General features: G+C 33.8%; 1 protein-coding gene across 20 annotated transcripts in view; it reads left to right on the top strand.

The window, feature by feature from the left end:
• LOC148227917 (uncharacterized) overlaps positions 1–17869 on the top strand; it is a 463346-nt gene that overhangs the window by 380966 nt on the left and 64511 nt on the right. For all 20 annotated transcript variants that reach the window (XM_088200610.1, XM_088200599.1, XM_088200607.1 and 17 more), the window contains 6 exons: positions 1496–2248; positions 6555–8110; positions 8172–8320; positions 11888–12094; positions 12162–12288; positions 13412–13587. In XM_088200610.1, coding sequence (XP_088056736.1) covers positions 1496–2248; positions 6555–8110; positions 8172–8320; positions 11888–12094; positions 12162–12288; positions 13412–13587 — 2968 coding nt within the window. The remainder of the gene's footprint in view (positions 1–1495; positions 2249–6554; positions 8111–8171; positions 8321–11887; positions 12095–12161; positions 12289–13411; positions 13588–17869) is intronic.

The following is a 17869-nucleotide window of genomic DNA, read 5'->3' as shown; positions in this document are numbered from 1 at the left end:
ATTAAAATCACCAACCAATTGATTTACAAGCAACCTTCAGAACTGTGTTCCACAAACTTAATGTTTTTTTTCCAGACAACTAAATAATAACAGATAGCATATTGATCTTTAATATCTAATATTTACTCGCATTTGTATTGTACAGTTGAATACTACCGTGGGTTCTCTCTCTGTTTTACTCTCTAATTGAATTCATTTGTGTGTTAATAACTTAAAATAGTCATAACTAGGTTATCCATCCTATGCTAGTATACAGATTATATAGTAAATTCCTTATACTTAAAAGGTAGACCAAAAGGGCCAGCACCCCGTGCTTTAAAGAAACAAAGATCATTTAAAAAAAATGTTTTAAGGACAAATTCTGGAGAGAGTTAATAAAAAGTCATCATGATTAAAATCCATCTCGTAAATCTTTGCCTGAGGACAGATTGCCACAAGAACTTAAAAAAAATTCCATCCTGAAAATTTTTGTTCACAAACTATATCGGACTTTTTTAATGAGGTAGACAAATTCCTGAGAGAGCTAAAAAATGTCATTTAGAAAATTTTGTTCAAATACAATCTCCGAAAATTTTTGAGGAGACTTCGATATGATGTTAAACAGAATCAAATGGCGCTCTCATTCAGAATAAATTGCGCCCTCACTTTTGAGTGAATGCTGCCTCGAGCAACCGTCCGTACAGCCTGCCCTTCAGGCCGGCCCTGGTGACTAACAGGAAAGATAAGTACTTAAAATGTATTTTCTTAATACCACAAAAGTTAAACCAACATACAAATGATCAACTGTGGAAACAGCTGTAGCTATTTGTTTCTTCTCACGATGGCGTCATTCAGGTGGACATCAAAGTTGCTCGTTAGGTCCACGTTTCTGTTAAATCCAGGATCGTCCATTAGTCACTCCTCGGTTTGAAAGTCCCACCGAAAATGTTGAGCAGCGTCAGCTGATTTGGTAGACCAAATCAGCTGACTGAGGTTGGTCAACGATAAGATTATTTTCCCGTCGACCGATCAATTGTATGTCTCAGTAATGTCTCCGAAAGCCTTTAACTAAATTTATTATATATTTTTGTAATTTAAACATCTACCAAATTATACTTTAAGCGTTTAAAGAAAGTTGCGTTACCCTAAAAATTTGCAACAAAAAGTTCCGCATTCTATTCGTGAGTATTTAGTGAGATTAACAAACTTTGAAAAATATAGTATAGATAAGCTGTAAAATATCTACGTGAAACATATTTTAGATAAAATAAATAATATTTTATATAAATATATATAAAAAGGGTATTTGAGAAAAACATGAAACATCATTTCACTTACTAATAGTATTAATAAATAAAACATTACAATTAGTATAGATTACTACTTTAAATATAAGATCATATTTATTGTGTACACATATGTAATACAAGGTAAAAAAATCAGTCTTTCTTGGCTCATTCTGTCCTTTAATTATAATTTTAAAAAGTATATCTAATGTACGTTTTATAATTTTCAGCCTAAGACTCGTCATCAAAGACCTTTCGGATGGGAAAAGTGCGATACGGGCGATCATGTAACAATCAATCCGCAACAGGGTAAATTTTCATCGCTTCAACATGGCTCTCACCAAGCACCACAAAATTTGCCTATATCTTGGTTGCCGCCGCAACAAAAGAGAGACTCCAAGACCAATAGTTCTTCACTAACGAATAAGAAATCGCCGAGCGTTGAGTTCCCAAAGACCGTGTTTCCGTTATCGAACAATTTCACTTACGATAACGATTTCGTCTTTGGTAACATGCCTTACAACGAACATCCAGTTACCATCTATCCCGGAGCGAACGTACCATACACAAAGCAGCTGAGCTCTCCCACAAACAATATACCTAAAAATTCACCCTTGTCGACTTCGTACAATGCCCGGGCCATTTCATTAACCCCAGAGACCAAAAAGGCGAGCAAGCGAGAGAATAGTTCAGACGGTGAGATGTTATCTCCGGCTCAGCAAAAAGTTCCTCCTCGCACTTTGGCAGGATCTATGGAAAGACATAGAGAAGTGTGTCGGAGACCTCTGGAGAACGCATCTCCGTTGAAGAAGCCGTTACCGCGGCAGCCGGACGACGAAGAGCACTTTTCGGACGATTCTCTCGAAGGGTCTCTTCCGCCACCGCCTCCACCGAATCTCACTCCTTCAAAGAGAAGCTCTATAGCTTGGGAAGTACCGTTAGATGGAGATGACGATCCACTGTACACTCCTGGATGTACTAAGGTATAATTGTGTTTATATTATTTATACATATTTACGAACAACGAAAAAATATCAAAATAATTCATTAATAAATTTAGTCAAAATTAAAACCATTAATAAAATATATTATTTGAATCGCGAACAACTTCAAGTGTTTTATGTTTCTTATATAAATTAAAAGTGTGTAGATTTTATCGTGGTTAATACTCTTAGTTTTTCAAATGGTTCTTAGAACAATTATCAGGGAACTCAAAAGCACAATGTTTCCAAAATCTCTACCAATGGCTTGAAAACGTGCTTTTTTAGGTATACACGTCAATATAGCTCGAGAGATTCATATCCCAAAATATGAATTTGAATATGTAGTATTTATATTACTTTATATCCAGTGGTGGGCTACTAAAATTTTATTAATCAGCTAGCATCTCAGCACACCCTCCCTACCTTGATTTTTTTAATCATATTTTATTTATTGTAATTAAAAAATAAAAATCAAATCAATTACAAATAAATTTATTTATATTCCATATATTTATTCCAAAAAATATTTTAATTTTCATTAAATACTTTCATCGTGGAGGGTCTCACGCGTTTATCATTAGTTGAATAATGTTGGCTTCGGAGCCATGATTGAACCCATGAAGACAGCGGCAAACCTATCAAATGAATGGTCATTATAAGTATTCACAGGCGAATATCTTCATTCCGCCTCGGCAGAGCTTACTGCAATTGTATCGATAATGTTTTTAGCTTTTCTGACCTTTTCAGGGAGTTCTTTGTTATTATTTCTTATGATATGTACACCCATACCTCGCTTTATGGCCTAGATACGTTCCACGAAACTTGGCCGCAAAGCCAAAAGCCGTATAAGGAATCAATTATTCTAATACAAATTCATACAAATTCAATGGGATCGGTTCCAAATTTGTTAAATATGTAACATGGTTTATCATTTAAAATGCATTTTATCTTTTTATTTTATTTAAATCAAAAATACATACATAACAAGTACATACATTTGTACATAAAATAATAACAGACTCCAAAAACCAACAATAATCCATAAACAAAAATAAAACAACTTCATGTTACATCAAATCTGTGTATGTATACATACATAATTATTTTTTAAATGGCTTTGATCTGAAGACGATCAAGAAATGGTAGCCTGCAGATCACTGTCGTCATCATTTTTCGCTGGTAAGGATGGGCCTGGCTTAAAAAAATTGTCCAACGTTGTTTGTCTTGCCTTCTTGTCTATTTCGTTCTTCAGTGATTTATAACAGCTAATGGCTGAGTTAATTCCTCGAGAAACTTTAGCGCTACGTTCGATCGTTTTCAAGAAGGATGTTTATTTCTTGTTTAAAATAGGAAAAGATTTCGACAATTTTTTTGATGTTAGCTGTTTGGATACAACAGGCTCTGTCTCTTCATCAAATGTCGGTTCTGCTTGCAACTGAATGAGTTACTCATATGAAAGAGGTTCCCTATCAGCTTCAAGTAGATCAAGCACATCACGTTCGTTCAAACCTTCAAAGCCGAGATCATGTGCTAGATCCAAAATGTTTTGCCTAATTTCAGGAAGGCAATTAACTTCTGCATCAGTACTTTTTACACATTCTGGCCATATTTTTTTCCAAACATGGTTCATTGTTGTTAATTTTAATTCCTTCAATGATTCACTGTAAACTCATTCACTTTAAAATGATTCACTTTAAAATGTTGGGATATTCCTTAGATGCGGCCTCATCGGCGCTAGCTGCTTCACCTTTCATTTTCAAATTATGCAAATTAAATCTATTTTTAAATTTTTTAAAAATCGACGTTGAAAAAAAGTTTTTTTGCCGTTATAGCGAAACATTTTAGGCCGTAAATCGAAAACGTGCCTTAATTGAAGAGGGCCGTTATAGCGAAATGCCGTATGAAGAGCGGCCGCATACCGAGGTATGGGTGTATTATCATTTTATGAAATAGAAATCATTGGTTACTCCCAAGTTAAAATTCAATCAAAAGATTTATAATTAATGAACTAAAACAAAACACACTGGATTTCACTCCTATCAACAAAAACGGATAAAACTTTTAAAATAGTTTCACTTGGTACTTATCACACAACAGATATAAAAGATATAGAAGCAGAGATAGAATCTCACGAGCATGAAATAAAAAATATATCAAATATAATATCTAAAAACAAAGCTACCAATATTCTTTATAGAACTGGAACAGAAAGATAATAACAAAGAAATATACAAAATTAACTACATATTAAACACAAAAATAACTTTCGAACCCCAGAAAAAGAGAAATACCCCAATATACATGATCTCAAGGATACAACCACACAAAAGGCTTCTGCAACCATAACCCACGCTGCATCAAATGCGGAGGTGATCATTCGACAACAAGCTGCACTAAAAAGGACAGGACCACCGAAGCAAGATGTGCACTCTGTAAAGGCAACCACCCTGCAAATTATAAGGGATGTAGTATACATCAAGAACTGAAAGTGAAAAAATTACCATGCTATACAAAGAAATATTACAGCACCCGTGCCAATTATCTACAATACCACATATGCACAAGCAGCTCAAAAGCAGAGGAAGTAAATAATAAAAATAATCAAAGCATGATCCAAATCATAACAAATATGAAAAATATTATGTCAGAACTCACGAAAAGTATAAATAATATGATCACTATACTAACCACACTCATCACCAAAATATCCAACCTCCTCAGACTGTTAGTTTGAAAAGCCAATGGCTTGATTAATCATGGGCAAGAAATAAAAACATTTATAAAAATGAACAGATCTTCGAAACCCACTTTACTGACAAAAGTTATTTAAGAATACCAAATTATTCTATATATCATACTAATTATTCAGACAGTACTGCTTATGGAGGTTCGGCTATCATAGTTAAAAATGCGATAAAACATTACGAGCTAGATAAATATGATAGTGAACAGATACAAGCCACTAGCATAAAAATATAGGATTGGGCTGGACCCATAACTATCACAGCTGTTTATAACCACCAAAACATAAAATATGAACGGACTAGTACATACAATTCTACAGCATTCTTGGAAAGCAATTTATAGCAAGATGCGATTATAATGCGAAACATATACAATGGGGCTTAAAAACGATAACACCAAAAGAACGACAACTACTGAAAGCTATGGAAACTTGTAACCTCACTTATCTTTCTATTGAGCAACCGTATATTGGCCCTTTGGTAGAATAAGAAGTCTGGACCTTATTGACTTATGCGTTATAAAAAGAATCTCATAAAAATATCTTAAAGCGGAATCTTTATTAGACCTATCATCAGATCATTCCCTGATCATAATCAAAAAATAGTCTAACTCCCAAATCGATAGATTTCTTTTCGCCAAATTTTGCACTTTGAGAATAGTACTACATATCTTTTGAATCCTTTTCAATTTGAATGGTAATTTCATGTACTTTTAGTTTGAAGTGTTCCTTCATATTCTTTCTTAATGTGGCCTGGTGAATGGGCTTGTTTTTACCTGATGATTCTATAAGGTAATTTTGCCACTCTTTTGAAATATGAAGTCCTCTAATCTTGTTAGTACCCAAAGAAATATTTTTTCAACAATAAATGCATCCAAGCTTTTATCTTTTACTAACAAACCATCATATTTACTTTTAAAAGCGTCATATTGGAGTTGATTCCAATAATCAGGAAGCTTGCCATCATATTGGGAGTGTGAGTATTTGCATTTAACTCAATTTCAGCTGTGGCAACTATCGCTTTTTCGTATATTTTCATAAATTTTGGTCTTTTAAAGAAGAACGTAGATACGAAACTTGAGTTTGTCACTTCATAGTTACTATTAATATATTTATATTATTATTTTTATAAAAGTAATGTAATTTATTCAAATAATTTTGACAGACAAACTCACACAGTAGGTAATCAGATGCTGTGATATAATTAATAATCAGATATTATGACACTGAACGGAAGTCTCTGGAGATGATATTTCAGAAAAACAACGTAAGAGAAAATGTGGCGGTTCACGAGAGGGATGAACAAATCTGTACATTTCACCGGACATAATAAAAAATATCACATCCTGTGATATTTCTTTTCGTTTTTAAACATTTTAAACATTTCATTTTTACGTATTGTTTCTAGTTCCCTGTTTTAATTACCAGCTCTACAAACTAAAATTATTTTGCTAACCTATAGCAGCACACCACTGCTTATATCTAAGAAAATATTTTTCAACTTGAATGAAATTACAATGATTATATTAGTTTCTTAATTAATCTTTGGTTAAATGTTTTTAGGTCGTCGGAAGAAGGAGGAGAAAGTCCACTGACCAATCCAACTCGAGCACTAGTTCCATTCCACAGAAAGTGGATGAATGGATTTCTGAGGGACAAAACGACTTTTGGCCCCCACCACCGATGCAATGTTCAACCGAAGATGAAATAGCCAGTCCATTTTCGGATATATCCGATCAAGCACCTCTGCCAGAAGACATTACTGAAATCAATGCTACCGGTACATATATTATACGACGAGGTAAAAAGGATCGTAAAAATATACCACAATTTGATAAAAAATCTAATAAGCCACCGCGAAATATTCAACAACACTTGGAGAACGACATTGTCAACAATAGCTTGGAAAGGGACCAATCGATCGACGGTTCGAGCTTATCAATCAGTGGTTTGTCTACGTCGGCTTCTCAAAATTCAGTTTCTTCGCTGAATTCGCGCCTAAGCTCCGATCTTAGCATTCCACGTTATAGTGTCGATTTTACATCGAGATTCAGTAGAGAATTAAATACGCCGAATTCACGTTTCAGCGTCGACCTTTGCATACCACAAAACAACATAAAAAGTGAACTTCTCACGTCTCCCAAGTCGAGATTGAGTCTGGATCTGAACAACGGTCAAGATAAATACGTTAAAGATTTCTTCAACGGAAGTCCGAGAAACCGCAAATCGGAAGCCGCGGGCAACAAAAACACTGTACCAAATAAATTATCTCCACAAAATCGTTTCGTAGATTTTAAGAAATATTCTTGCACCTTTGATAATATCCAATCGTTGATGAAAGACAGCGTCGAATCGTCAGTTTGCGGTCCAAATTACAACGAAACATCGACAGATCTAGAAATCACGCCTCCGGCTGTCGTCAGAGTTGTTTCACTGCCGAGTCTCAGCGCCGAAGCAGAGACTCCGGCCGCTCGTAACATATTAACCACGACTGTGGAAGAAGAGGAAGATTTTGAAACACCTAGTCAGTCGAGCGAAGATTGCTCGCCTTTGAAGAAGATAGAGAACAACATCAGCGCATTGCTGAGCCGCGATCAGCAATACACGGCTCAATACTTACCCAAAGATTGGGACATACATAAAGATGAATACAGCAACAACACCGAAATGCCCCCGGCTAATTGCGTTGCGTTCAATTCCGGCGAGAGGCACAAGAGGAACGAGATACAAAAGTCATCGAGCCACAACGAGATTCCAAATAAGCGCCTGCTGGACTATCACCGAGAGAAATCGGTGAGCAAGAGGAACGGCATTCACAAATCTTTGAGCTCCAAAGACATGCCCGTGTCTCTGAATCGTCAGGCTTCATCGTCAGAATCGACAGGCTCCAGTGGTGCCGATTTTCCGATACACGTTCAGATCGTGGAGCACTCGTTCAAGCCACTTTCGCATGAATTCGGGCCTTTGCCGAATTCGCCAGGATCACCGCAATTCCCACCGCTTCCGCCGTCGCCTGTGCAAGAAGATGACGAATACTCTGAGATACTGCATCCGATGGAGAAAGTGCACATTTCAAAATCCAAAGATATATCGTGTCATAATATTGATATTTACCACAGGTATAATTAGATGGTGAGTTGCTAATTTAAATATTTTTTAATAATAATATTTTAATTTTAGATCATTGGAGGCTCCGTCGATACCTCCACACCGTGAACCGACCACTAATAGCTTAAAGACTCGATCTATGGACACGAGCTTCAGTAAAAATAGACGTAGTAACAACTCGAACAAAAGTATGTCGGCCGACAGAAGAACTCTACCCTCTGGTATTTATTTATTTCAAGATATTTTACAAAAACTAATAAAGAATGTGACTAGTATAATAGTCATTGTTTATTAAAAATGATCATAATTATAATTACATACATTAAAAAGAGAAAATAAGAAAAAGCTCATATCTTTAATGAGATAAATCAATTTTAAAATAATGATATTTTCTATAGTTTTGACAATGATTTTTAAAAAATAATAAATTAAAATTAATATTGTAAAAATCATTTATGGTTATAATTATACAAAAGCACATGTAGTGTAAAATAAGGCTTTATTAATACTTTACTAGCGGGAAGCCAAATAATTGCCTTCAGTTGTTACAGAAAACCAATTTTTTTGGCTTTATGTCCAAATTTATTGTGTATTGCATTTAAAACATTTATTTTTTTAACGATTTTTATATTTCAATAAAAGAAAGTTGAGATATTTTGATGAATATTTTTTATAAAATAACAGTGGTTAACCCTTTGATTGCCGAACCTTTTGAGACTGCATATCGATGCATTTCATAACAATATTAAAAACATATGTTCGGAAAACATATTATTTACTCATGAAGCAAACACTTTACAGCCCATTAACATGCATCGAGATTTTTCTTCAATGATGACGTCAAGTCTGGCAAATCACGCAAAGTAGCATAACCCAATATATCGGATATCGGCAACCAAAGGCATAAAATAAATTGTTTAATGTTTTGAACGATAGTTTTTAGCGAATTTTTTATTCGCTCGTCTTTGATGTAATGTGTTAAATTAAAAATAAGCTCGTTATTTTTTAAATTAAAAGCCAATAAAAATAGTACTTTATATTTCTCTAATTTTTAATTATAAAATCGACTATTGCTATATCTAACCATGTTCAATTAGTTGGGAATTATTGGGGAATGGCAGTAGTAAGAGATACTATACTTTAATATCAGTATGTAACGTTACTAATTAATATCCAAATAATTTAATAATTATTAAAAATATCTTGTTCACATTTATGTACATATTTATATAAAAAGACGCCATTTACTACTATATGATCATATAAATAACCATCAAATCGTTTCGCTTTAAACTGCTTCGACCCATTGCTCTCAACACAAAAACTCTGTCTAAACATTTTAAATAAAAAAATGAAATAATGACAAACGGTATTTAGTATATGGATTAGCCCTACTTATAAAATGGATACCAGTCTAACAAAATGTATTTAAGAATACATTGTATGATTTTCAATAGAATTATAATCAAAGAGGGGGATTTCTCCCCCTCCCCTTGAATTTGGCTAGAAAAATGCATATCATTTAATGAAATACTATGAATTTTAATGAAATCAAAATATTAAAAAAATACTACTGATTGGCCAACTTTCGCCTCCCCCACCCCTGGAAAAATCTACAAAGACGGCCCTGATTCAAAACCAGAAAATATAAAAAAAATCTTGAATCTATTCCAAAAATATGTTTAAATATATGTCATTTGGAATATTGGAATACATTTTCACTGGTAGATATATATTTTTACTAGTGAAAGTCTTCCATACGTATTAATTAATATATACTTATCATTATTTATTTATATGCCATGTATAAATGTTAACAGTGAATGTGTATTTTTCAGTGAAGTTATATTTTCAGTCCAAATACATTTTCGCCAGTTGATATACATTTCTAGTGCAGTCCAAATACATTTTCACCAGTTGATATACATTTCTTCTAGGGAAAATTTAATTTAACTGATAGGTGCTAGTGAAATTATATGCTGCTTTAAAATGTCTATGAAACTCAATTTGACAGTTGCGAAACATACATTTGCTGTTCAAACCCAAACCTAACCTACACAAATTACCCAAACCCAATGTGACCTAATGAAAGTTTTAAATTTTCATTAGATCAAGTCCAAAACACAAACTAAACCATTCCAACTCTTGGGGGAAATTATCGGAAGAAGACGTATAGACAGATGTCGCACTTCGCATATTACTCCACAGTTTTTTTATTCAAAAATGTTTAAAAAATATTATAGCTATCCTTACAGATATTACTACGGACTTCTGATATGAGGGTATTGGTTAAAGTGTATTCAAACCGAATTTTAGTCAATAGAAATCCATGTCAAAAGCAATAAAATCGTACCGTCGCCGTCACAGTGAGAATGCTCGTTACCGAGCGTTCCTATTGACTCTCCTATTGGTCAAAATTCAGTTTAGATATGCTTCATTCGATTTTCACTTATTGTAAATCGTTATGTTGTTTTTGAACCTCTCGAATTAGGCCAGAAAAATGCATGTCATTTAATGAAATACTATGAATCTTATTGAAATCATAATATTTAAAAATAACCACTGACTAGCCAACTTTTGCCCCCTCCCCTGAAAAAAACTGAAATGACGTCCGTGACTAGAAGTTCTCATTATATATTCTAAATCTTAGGGAGATTTTATATTTAACCTATTTAAAAACCCTAATTTAGTCCATATAAACCTTATAAAATGACAACCAGCTAATTATGCTCAATAATATTTAACACATATGAGTTAGAATACTTTAAATTTATTTGGTTGCTTGAAATTTCTAGTGCATCTAAAAAATATGCCCAAATCTGTAATTTACATAACTCTTTTAGATGGTTTTGGATCCAATTAATGTCTATATATACTTCTGTTATTATTCTTTTTGTAACTACACTACATTTTTTTCTATGACATTATTTCTGGACCAATTAGTTGAAGAATTCATATCACTATGTGAAATTAAACAATCATTCACACTTTCTCAAATCAGCATAAAGCATGCAATTGTTCCATTAGATCATTATTGAATAGTGAGGGTCGCAAATGAGCTCCATGAGGAACACCTGAGGTAATACAAACTGGTGTAGATTCATTATCATGTACCGTTAAAACTTAGCTTCCATCTGAAATGTTATATATAATTCTATCCATTTGTAATTGTTTTCATTTCAGTAATTTGATGGTTGACTCTATCGAATGCTTTACGAAAATCTGTATAAATAGATTCGACCTGAATACAAGTATTTTAAGAATTACAAATGAAATTAGAATATTCAAGAAGATTAGTTGAGGTATGTCTTTTATATACGAAGCCATGTTGATCAGGACTAAGAATATGATAAAAATGACTATAAATATAATTGAGTTGATTCGAAGATCTTGCCCGGGCATGAAAGAATGCTTATTGGTCTATTTTTTAACATCTGATTTAGACCTGGATTTAAAAATTGGTGTTTTATGTGCAACTTTAATAAACTGAAAATAATCTTTGTGATTGAAAGCTGCCTAGCACTATTTTTGCGGGAGTCCTTTATTTATTTCCAGGATTTCTTATATTTCAGCAATTGAAACAATAACATGATTCAAAGTATTAATTCTACTAGCTATTAATTTTTTTGCGAAAATACTAATACTAGAAGAATTAAGAATATTGTAACGCTCTTTCTGAGAGTCAAGAAAGTATCATAATCTTTTAGCCTTTTTTCCTAAATTTATCCTTAATAAAAGTATGAAATAATTTATGTTCTTCTTAATAATTTAAAATTTTAATGCTTCAGATATGGGTATAATGAGTGGAAGACGCAGAACTCTTCAAAGGCAGCGTGGCAGAGAAGATGGATCGGGAGGTAGCGGCCTGCAAACTTCGGCCAGTTTGCCTGAAACACCAGTGTTCGGTCGAGGAATAGACGTTCCTCGCACTCCTCACCGCAGAACTGCCGATGGTCCGAGAATGAGCAACACGATGAACTCTATTCCTACTATTAGTACGATCTGAATCAAATTTATATTATTATATATTATTATATTCTAATAATGATTTTATTTATTTAGGCGGCAGCTGTACTGTCGGAGGATACGGTCGAGGCACAAACTCTATGGAGAGAGCTATAGCTGGGGCCGAGCTTCTGCGATTAGCTGGTGGACCGGCACGTGGATGGTATCCTCGTCAGAGACACAGGTAGAAAATTTAACACAATAAAATATCGCATTATTAATATTATATATTATCTTATTGTTAATATCATAAATATTTTTTGTTTTAATTAATTTTACAATATGTAACTATTGTTTGTAGATTATTTAACAAATTTATTAGTAGTATCATCATGCAGTAAATAAATTACTATTACAGTTACTTTAGATAAGATAACTCGATATATTTATGAAATTATCCGATACTTTCGGCTTCATCAATATTATTTTTCCAATATAGTATCATTTTATTTTTATAATTATTTTTCAAAATTCATCCTTTTGCGTTGACCAAAATTCGATTAAATACCTTACACTCAAAAGCAAAATAAACAGCTATTTCAAAACTTTCATTTTTTATGTTATATGACTGATAATTATAATAATAGTTTCTAAATCAGAACTGATCTTTGCATTTAAATGAGATTATTTAATTTTTGCAACAAAAAAATACAGATAGAAATATTTACCATAAAAATCATAATTTCCACGTGTTTTATTTTAAAAATCTTGTTCGAGTCCAAAATTCAGGACGTAAGTAAAGCAATATTCAAGTGGATAAGTGATGAATACAAATATGCATCACAAATGCAAGCTTATATTATATACAATAGTAAAAAATCCTTCCAACTAACGTCGCAAGAATCAGGTCTATTTTGTTTGTTAGTGAATGAAAATGATATTTTATATATTATACTACACAGTTTTTCCAGTTATAAAATAGCATTTCTGCACCTTTTTTTTCTCTAAATGCAATAGTACTAAAATTTTTTGTTTTAATTTAAGTACCATAATAAATCATAAAAATATAATAAAAAATAACTTGTATTAAAAACCTCTATTTTTCAATTTAAAAATCAGTGATATCTAACAAACGAAATCTTTTAGGGGTAATTAGTTATTTAGTGTTAATAAATTGATGTAGTGAGGAATTTCAATGTTTTAAGTAAAATAAAAAAAATAATACATTTCAATTTTTATTATTTTAAAAGATTTACTTTTCTTAAATTTTATAAGGCTATATTTAATTTTATTATCTCGACAAATATTATAAGAGTGTTCACTGAAATTAAATAACTTCGGAGCTAACTCTCTCTTGAAATTTTCAGGCCAGCTTCCATCGAACATTTGGAGAGATTGCCGGCCTCAACGGCCAGCGTTCCCGCAGGAGGCTGGGACAGTTCCAGAAAACCACTGACTCTGCCGCCAAATCTGACGCCTAAGTTTTTCCATAAGTCGCCGCGCGAGGCCCTGCGCAGAGTGACCAGCCTGCTCATTAGAAAAGGTAACGATTCATTTGCATTTTTGTCGGGTGGCAGCACCGGCGCCGTTTGATGCGAAATTTTCTCGGCGCATGCGCAAAATCCTTTATCAACTTACTGTAAAAATAATGATATTTTCAAAACATCTCTATAAAATCACGCGTATTCGTAATTCTATACAATTTTTTTTAAAAGGCTTCAAACAATCGATTTATCCTATCCTCTTATATAAGTTAGCTTTTTTGTGCAAGTTTTTTAAAACTCAGCAAAAATCGAATCGATCGCGATTATAAGCATTTTAAGATTTTTAGTAATTCAAATTAACTACATTGTAGTTGTTTATCGTATTATAATTATTCAATAAACTTTGGCATTTAAAACCTAAAAGATAGTAGAGCAAATCACTTTTTTCTTTATATATTTTTGGGCTTCTACTAAAGAAACTAAAAAAATTTTACCCATAAAAATGTATAGCTTCTTTGCAAGATGATGCAATTGCTTTTTTGCAAGGTATAGCACTAAAACTCATATAAAACGTATTTTATAAAATAAAGCAATAAACTAAATAGTATTTTTTTTTAAGAATAAAGAGTTAGTATGCTTTAAATATAACCTATAACAAAAATGCGCCATTCCATATAAAATGTTCTAGCTCCTCGTAGCTAAAACCGAAAGTATTATTGCGCCTGGCAAGCTTGTTGAGAAGCTAGACGGCCAATGCAATAGGAGTGTTTGTCTAATAAGACATAATCGTGACTCTAGGACATTATATATAGCTTACAGCTGAAACCCGGCTGATTGTCGACACCAGCACCCAGTAACCTCATTTAATTAAGTTGCGAACCATTCATATTAACATTATTACTTTTAGCGCACTGACTTATTGCTATAAAGGATAAAACTGAAACTATGTTTTTGCCTGACGAGCGGCAGTGGGCCAGCCCATGTAAATAACCAGGGCCCGGGTCTTAATGTGAAAAAATCGATCGATATGTTTTTTATATGAATAAAATAAATATTAAGACAAAGAGGTATAAATTGAGTTATTGCAGAATTTGATTTTCCGAGTATCGGATCTTCTTTCCTTTATCTGTTAGTTTATGACTACAATAGTCCATAGGTCACAGTGAATAAATATAAAATGCTATTCATTTAGAATTTCTGCTTTTTATTTTGGTTTATATAAGAAAACGCATAATTGTGCGAACTGTGCGTCTTTAAATATTATATTATAGAAGTCACAAATGTTTAGGGGTTTTTTTCTTGGCGGCCTTGTGTATGACAATATATGTACTTAAAACATAATAAAATAAAAATTTAAAGATAAACTATTATTTTGAATGTAGCTGGGGTAATGCCGAACATCGCAAAAATTGTTAACTATAGACAAAATATTTGTACGCATGCACCAAATCAACATCCGTTTATGATCAACGCGCATGCGTCAAATGAACATTTCCATTGCCCTCGTGTATGAATTGCGTTTCACCGGCGCGCCGCTAGATGTCACTAGTTGCGCTGCCGGCTTTCGCCGGCACGCGCTACGGCGAAAATGATCGATGCTTGCCATTTCAGCTGCGATGTATTGCAATGATCGCCGAACGATATGTGGAAAAGAAACGGCGCCGATACGAGACGTCAGGCCCCGTTCTAGAACGAAACGATGACTAAGCGGCGTTTCCCGCTAAGGATGCGACATCGACCTTGGTCACCTTGACGACAGAGTCGTCGGTGAGAACGAGGCGCCCCCTACACTGTCCGCCTCGAATCCGCTCGTCGCGTCGGTAGCGTCGCGCTCGCTCTTCTTCGGATCGATGCGAAATCTCGCCGTCAGACGCGCCTCTCCTCGATGCGGCATTCTCCCGATTATTGTTACATAATTTCGGCCGCCGTCATCTCTCTCGGCTCCCGCGAATCGCAGATAACGGGAGCCGAGCGATCGATCGATCGATTTTTTCGGCGAGCCGTTAGCGCTTTTCGATCGAGGGTGTAGGGGGTGCGCGCCGGCTGGCGCTGCGACGGGGCGTGTCGTTCAGGGCTGTCGCAGTCTAGCCGGTTTTACTTTGTCTCCGGTTTTTCAAGGTGGCGCAAAAAATAGCCTATTTATGATACTCGCTATTACTGTTTTTTTTAAATAGGTTTCCAGCTATTAGTATAACTATATTCATATCCAGTACATTTTTCATAATGTTTGGAATTGGTAACTGTTCATATAGTAGACGGATTTCTATTACATTATAAGCTTGCTAGGTGTCCACTTATTGTATAATCCCAATCACAAAAGTTTGTGATAAGGCGTTGAAAATGCTCGATTTCATTACACGGAGCGCATGTCACTTAAAAAAATCAGTGATTCGCGTTCTATACGTTAGTTCGTAGCATCCATGTCTAGATTCCCAGTGAAGTATGTATGGCATAATTTTGTTAGAATCGTCGAGATATATTCAATATATTTTCGACTTCTTTTGAAGTTTATGAGGAGTGGTGTCTACAATCCGTTAATGCTCAACGATTTTTAGCTACTATAATAATGTTTTCGGCGATTGCTACGAGGAGCTAAAACGATTTATGTTTGATGATATAAATGTTTAATTCTTTTTTATTTTACAATTCATTTCGTACACATTTGTTGAGAATATGTGTGCTAATACGAGTGCATGTTTGAATTGACGTATATTATATGTATGTATGTGTGTGTATGAAATGTCACGATGGTCAGATTTGTAATAAATTTCTTATTTTAATAATTTGCATATTTGTATTGTTGCGTCGCATTATACAGTCATTGAAAATGCAAATTTGTATGCATGAATATTCGACGCTTATTTTATGAAAAAATCGTATTTTAAGCTTTTCTGAACACCTCTAAATTTATCGCTCTATATTTATCATTTTTTGCGATGATCAATAAAAATTCATTTTATTTAAAAATCATTGATTTTGAAGTGTTAAAAAGGGCTATTCACATCCGCTTTGCCATCGATTATGAATTACAAATGACGCATTAGTGAGTCAACGGCTGCTAGTGTTTCTTTTTTATAAATGACGCATATGTATGTGAGAATGTAATGTTAATATAGAATAGCAATCTAGCGTACCATAAATTAATCACCCCGATATTTATCCAGGAATTTAGAACAAGGGCATCATTTAGGAGAGCAGGTGGGGTATTTATTCCCTTTCCATATTGAATTTAGCCAGAAAAAATCATGTATGTTAAGAAAATATATGAATTTAAGAAAAATAGACAAGGTTGAAATAACGTTTCTGATTCTAAGCCAGAAATTCTCAAAGAAAAAAAATATCATGAAAATATTTTTAAAAATATGTACCTAATTTCAGTGAAATCATATCGAAATAGTAATATATACACTTACATACCTTTCATTATTTATTTACATGCGATGTATAAATATTATAGTGAATAAATATTTTTCAGTGAAGTTATACACTTCACTAGTGAAGTCCAAATACATTTTTATTTTACACAATATTTTAATGTGTATTTGTATGACGCATTGGTATAATCTGTCAAGACATGCTGCTTATATTTTTAATAAATAATTAAAAATTAAAAATGTTAAAATTAAAAATGTTAATGGATCCGACCCTTGCCAATTATTAAAGAAATAAAAATATTATCCGGTTTTCGCATCGTGGCAACCCTGACAGCCGGGCGTTGCCCGGAAAAGCCGCAGGAACCCGCCGTCGATTTTCCGGCCGGCAATCGATGCAAATTTCGCGACCGCCGAATCCGCACGGTCACGGCTGCGTTTTCGAATGCACGTTCACAAACACACCTGTGTTTGCGAACTTTTCGCACGAACCGAGAAATATACGGCGCCTCCGGTGCATAATGGCTTATAGGTTGTATGATAATAATTCGCGCGGCGAGACGTTCGGTCGCGGCCCAGGGGTGTAGTCTCGAGGCTCGCGTGGGCGTTGTCCCTGATCCTTTTGTTGTCTTTATTTTTATTTTCTGCGATGGCAACTCTATTTGTGTTATTTTCCACCGCTGCATCAGCGTAGAAGAAGAAGAAGAGAAATATTATTAAATTCTTCTTCTTTGCCGATTTGAATTGAAATAATAAATTTTGGTCGTAGCAGTTTTTCATGCGACCAATATCTGAATTATAATCTTGGTTTGTGGTTAATTGTGTTTTGGCCAAAAATAGATTAAACTTATCAGTCATCAATTTTTAATTAATTATATATTGAATTATATCATTTCCGTAGTAAAGTAATGATATGATAGATAAGTGCTAAATTATTTTCAGCGTTGATTGATACCATGAAGATAGCAAA

The sequence above is a fragment of the Plectrocnemia conspersa genome, unplaced genomic scaffold (assembly GCF_051122295.1).
Source record: "Plectrocnemia conspersa isolate PC_06_02 unplaced genomic scaffold, ASM5112229v1 ptg000012l, whole genome shotgun sequence".
In the NCBI taxonomy this organism is placed as follows: Eukaryota; Metazoa; Arthropoda; class Insecta; order Trichoptera; family Polycentropodidae; genus Plectrocnemia; species Plectrocnemia conspersa.
The sequence above is the reverse complement of the archived record's forward strand: the minus strand, read 5'-3'. Positions and strand labels throughout refer to the sequence as shown.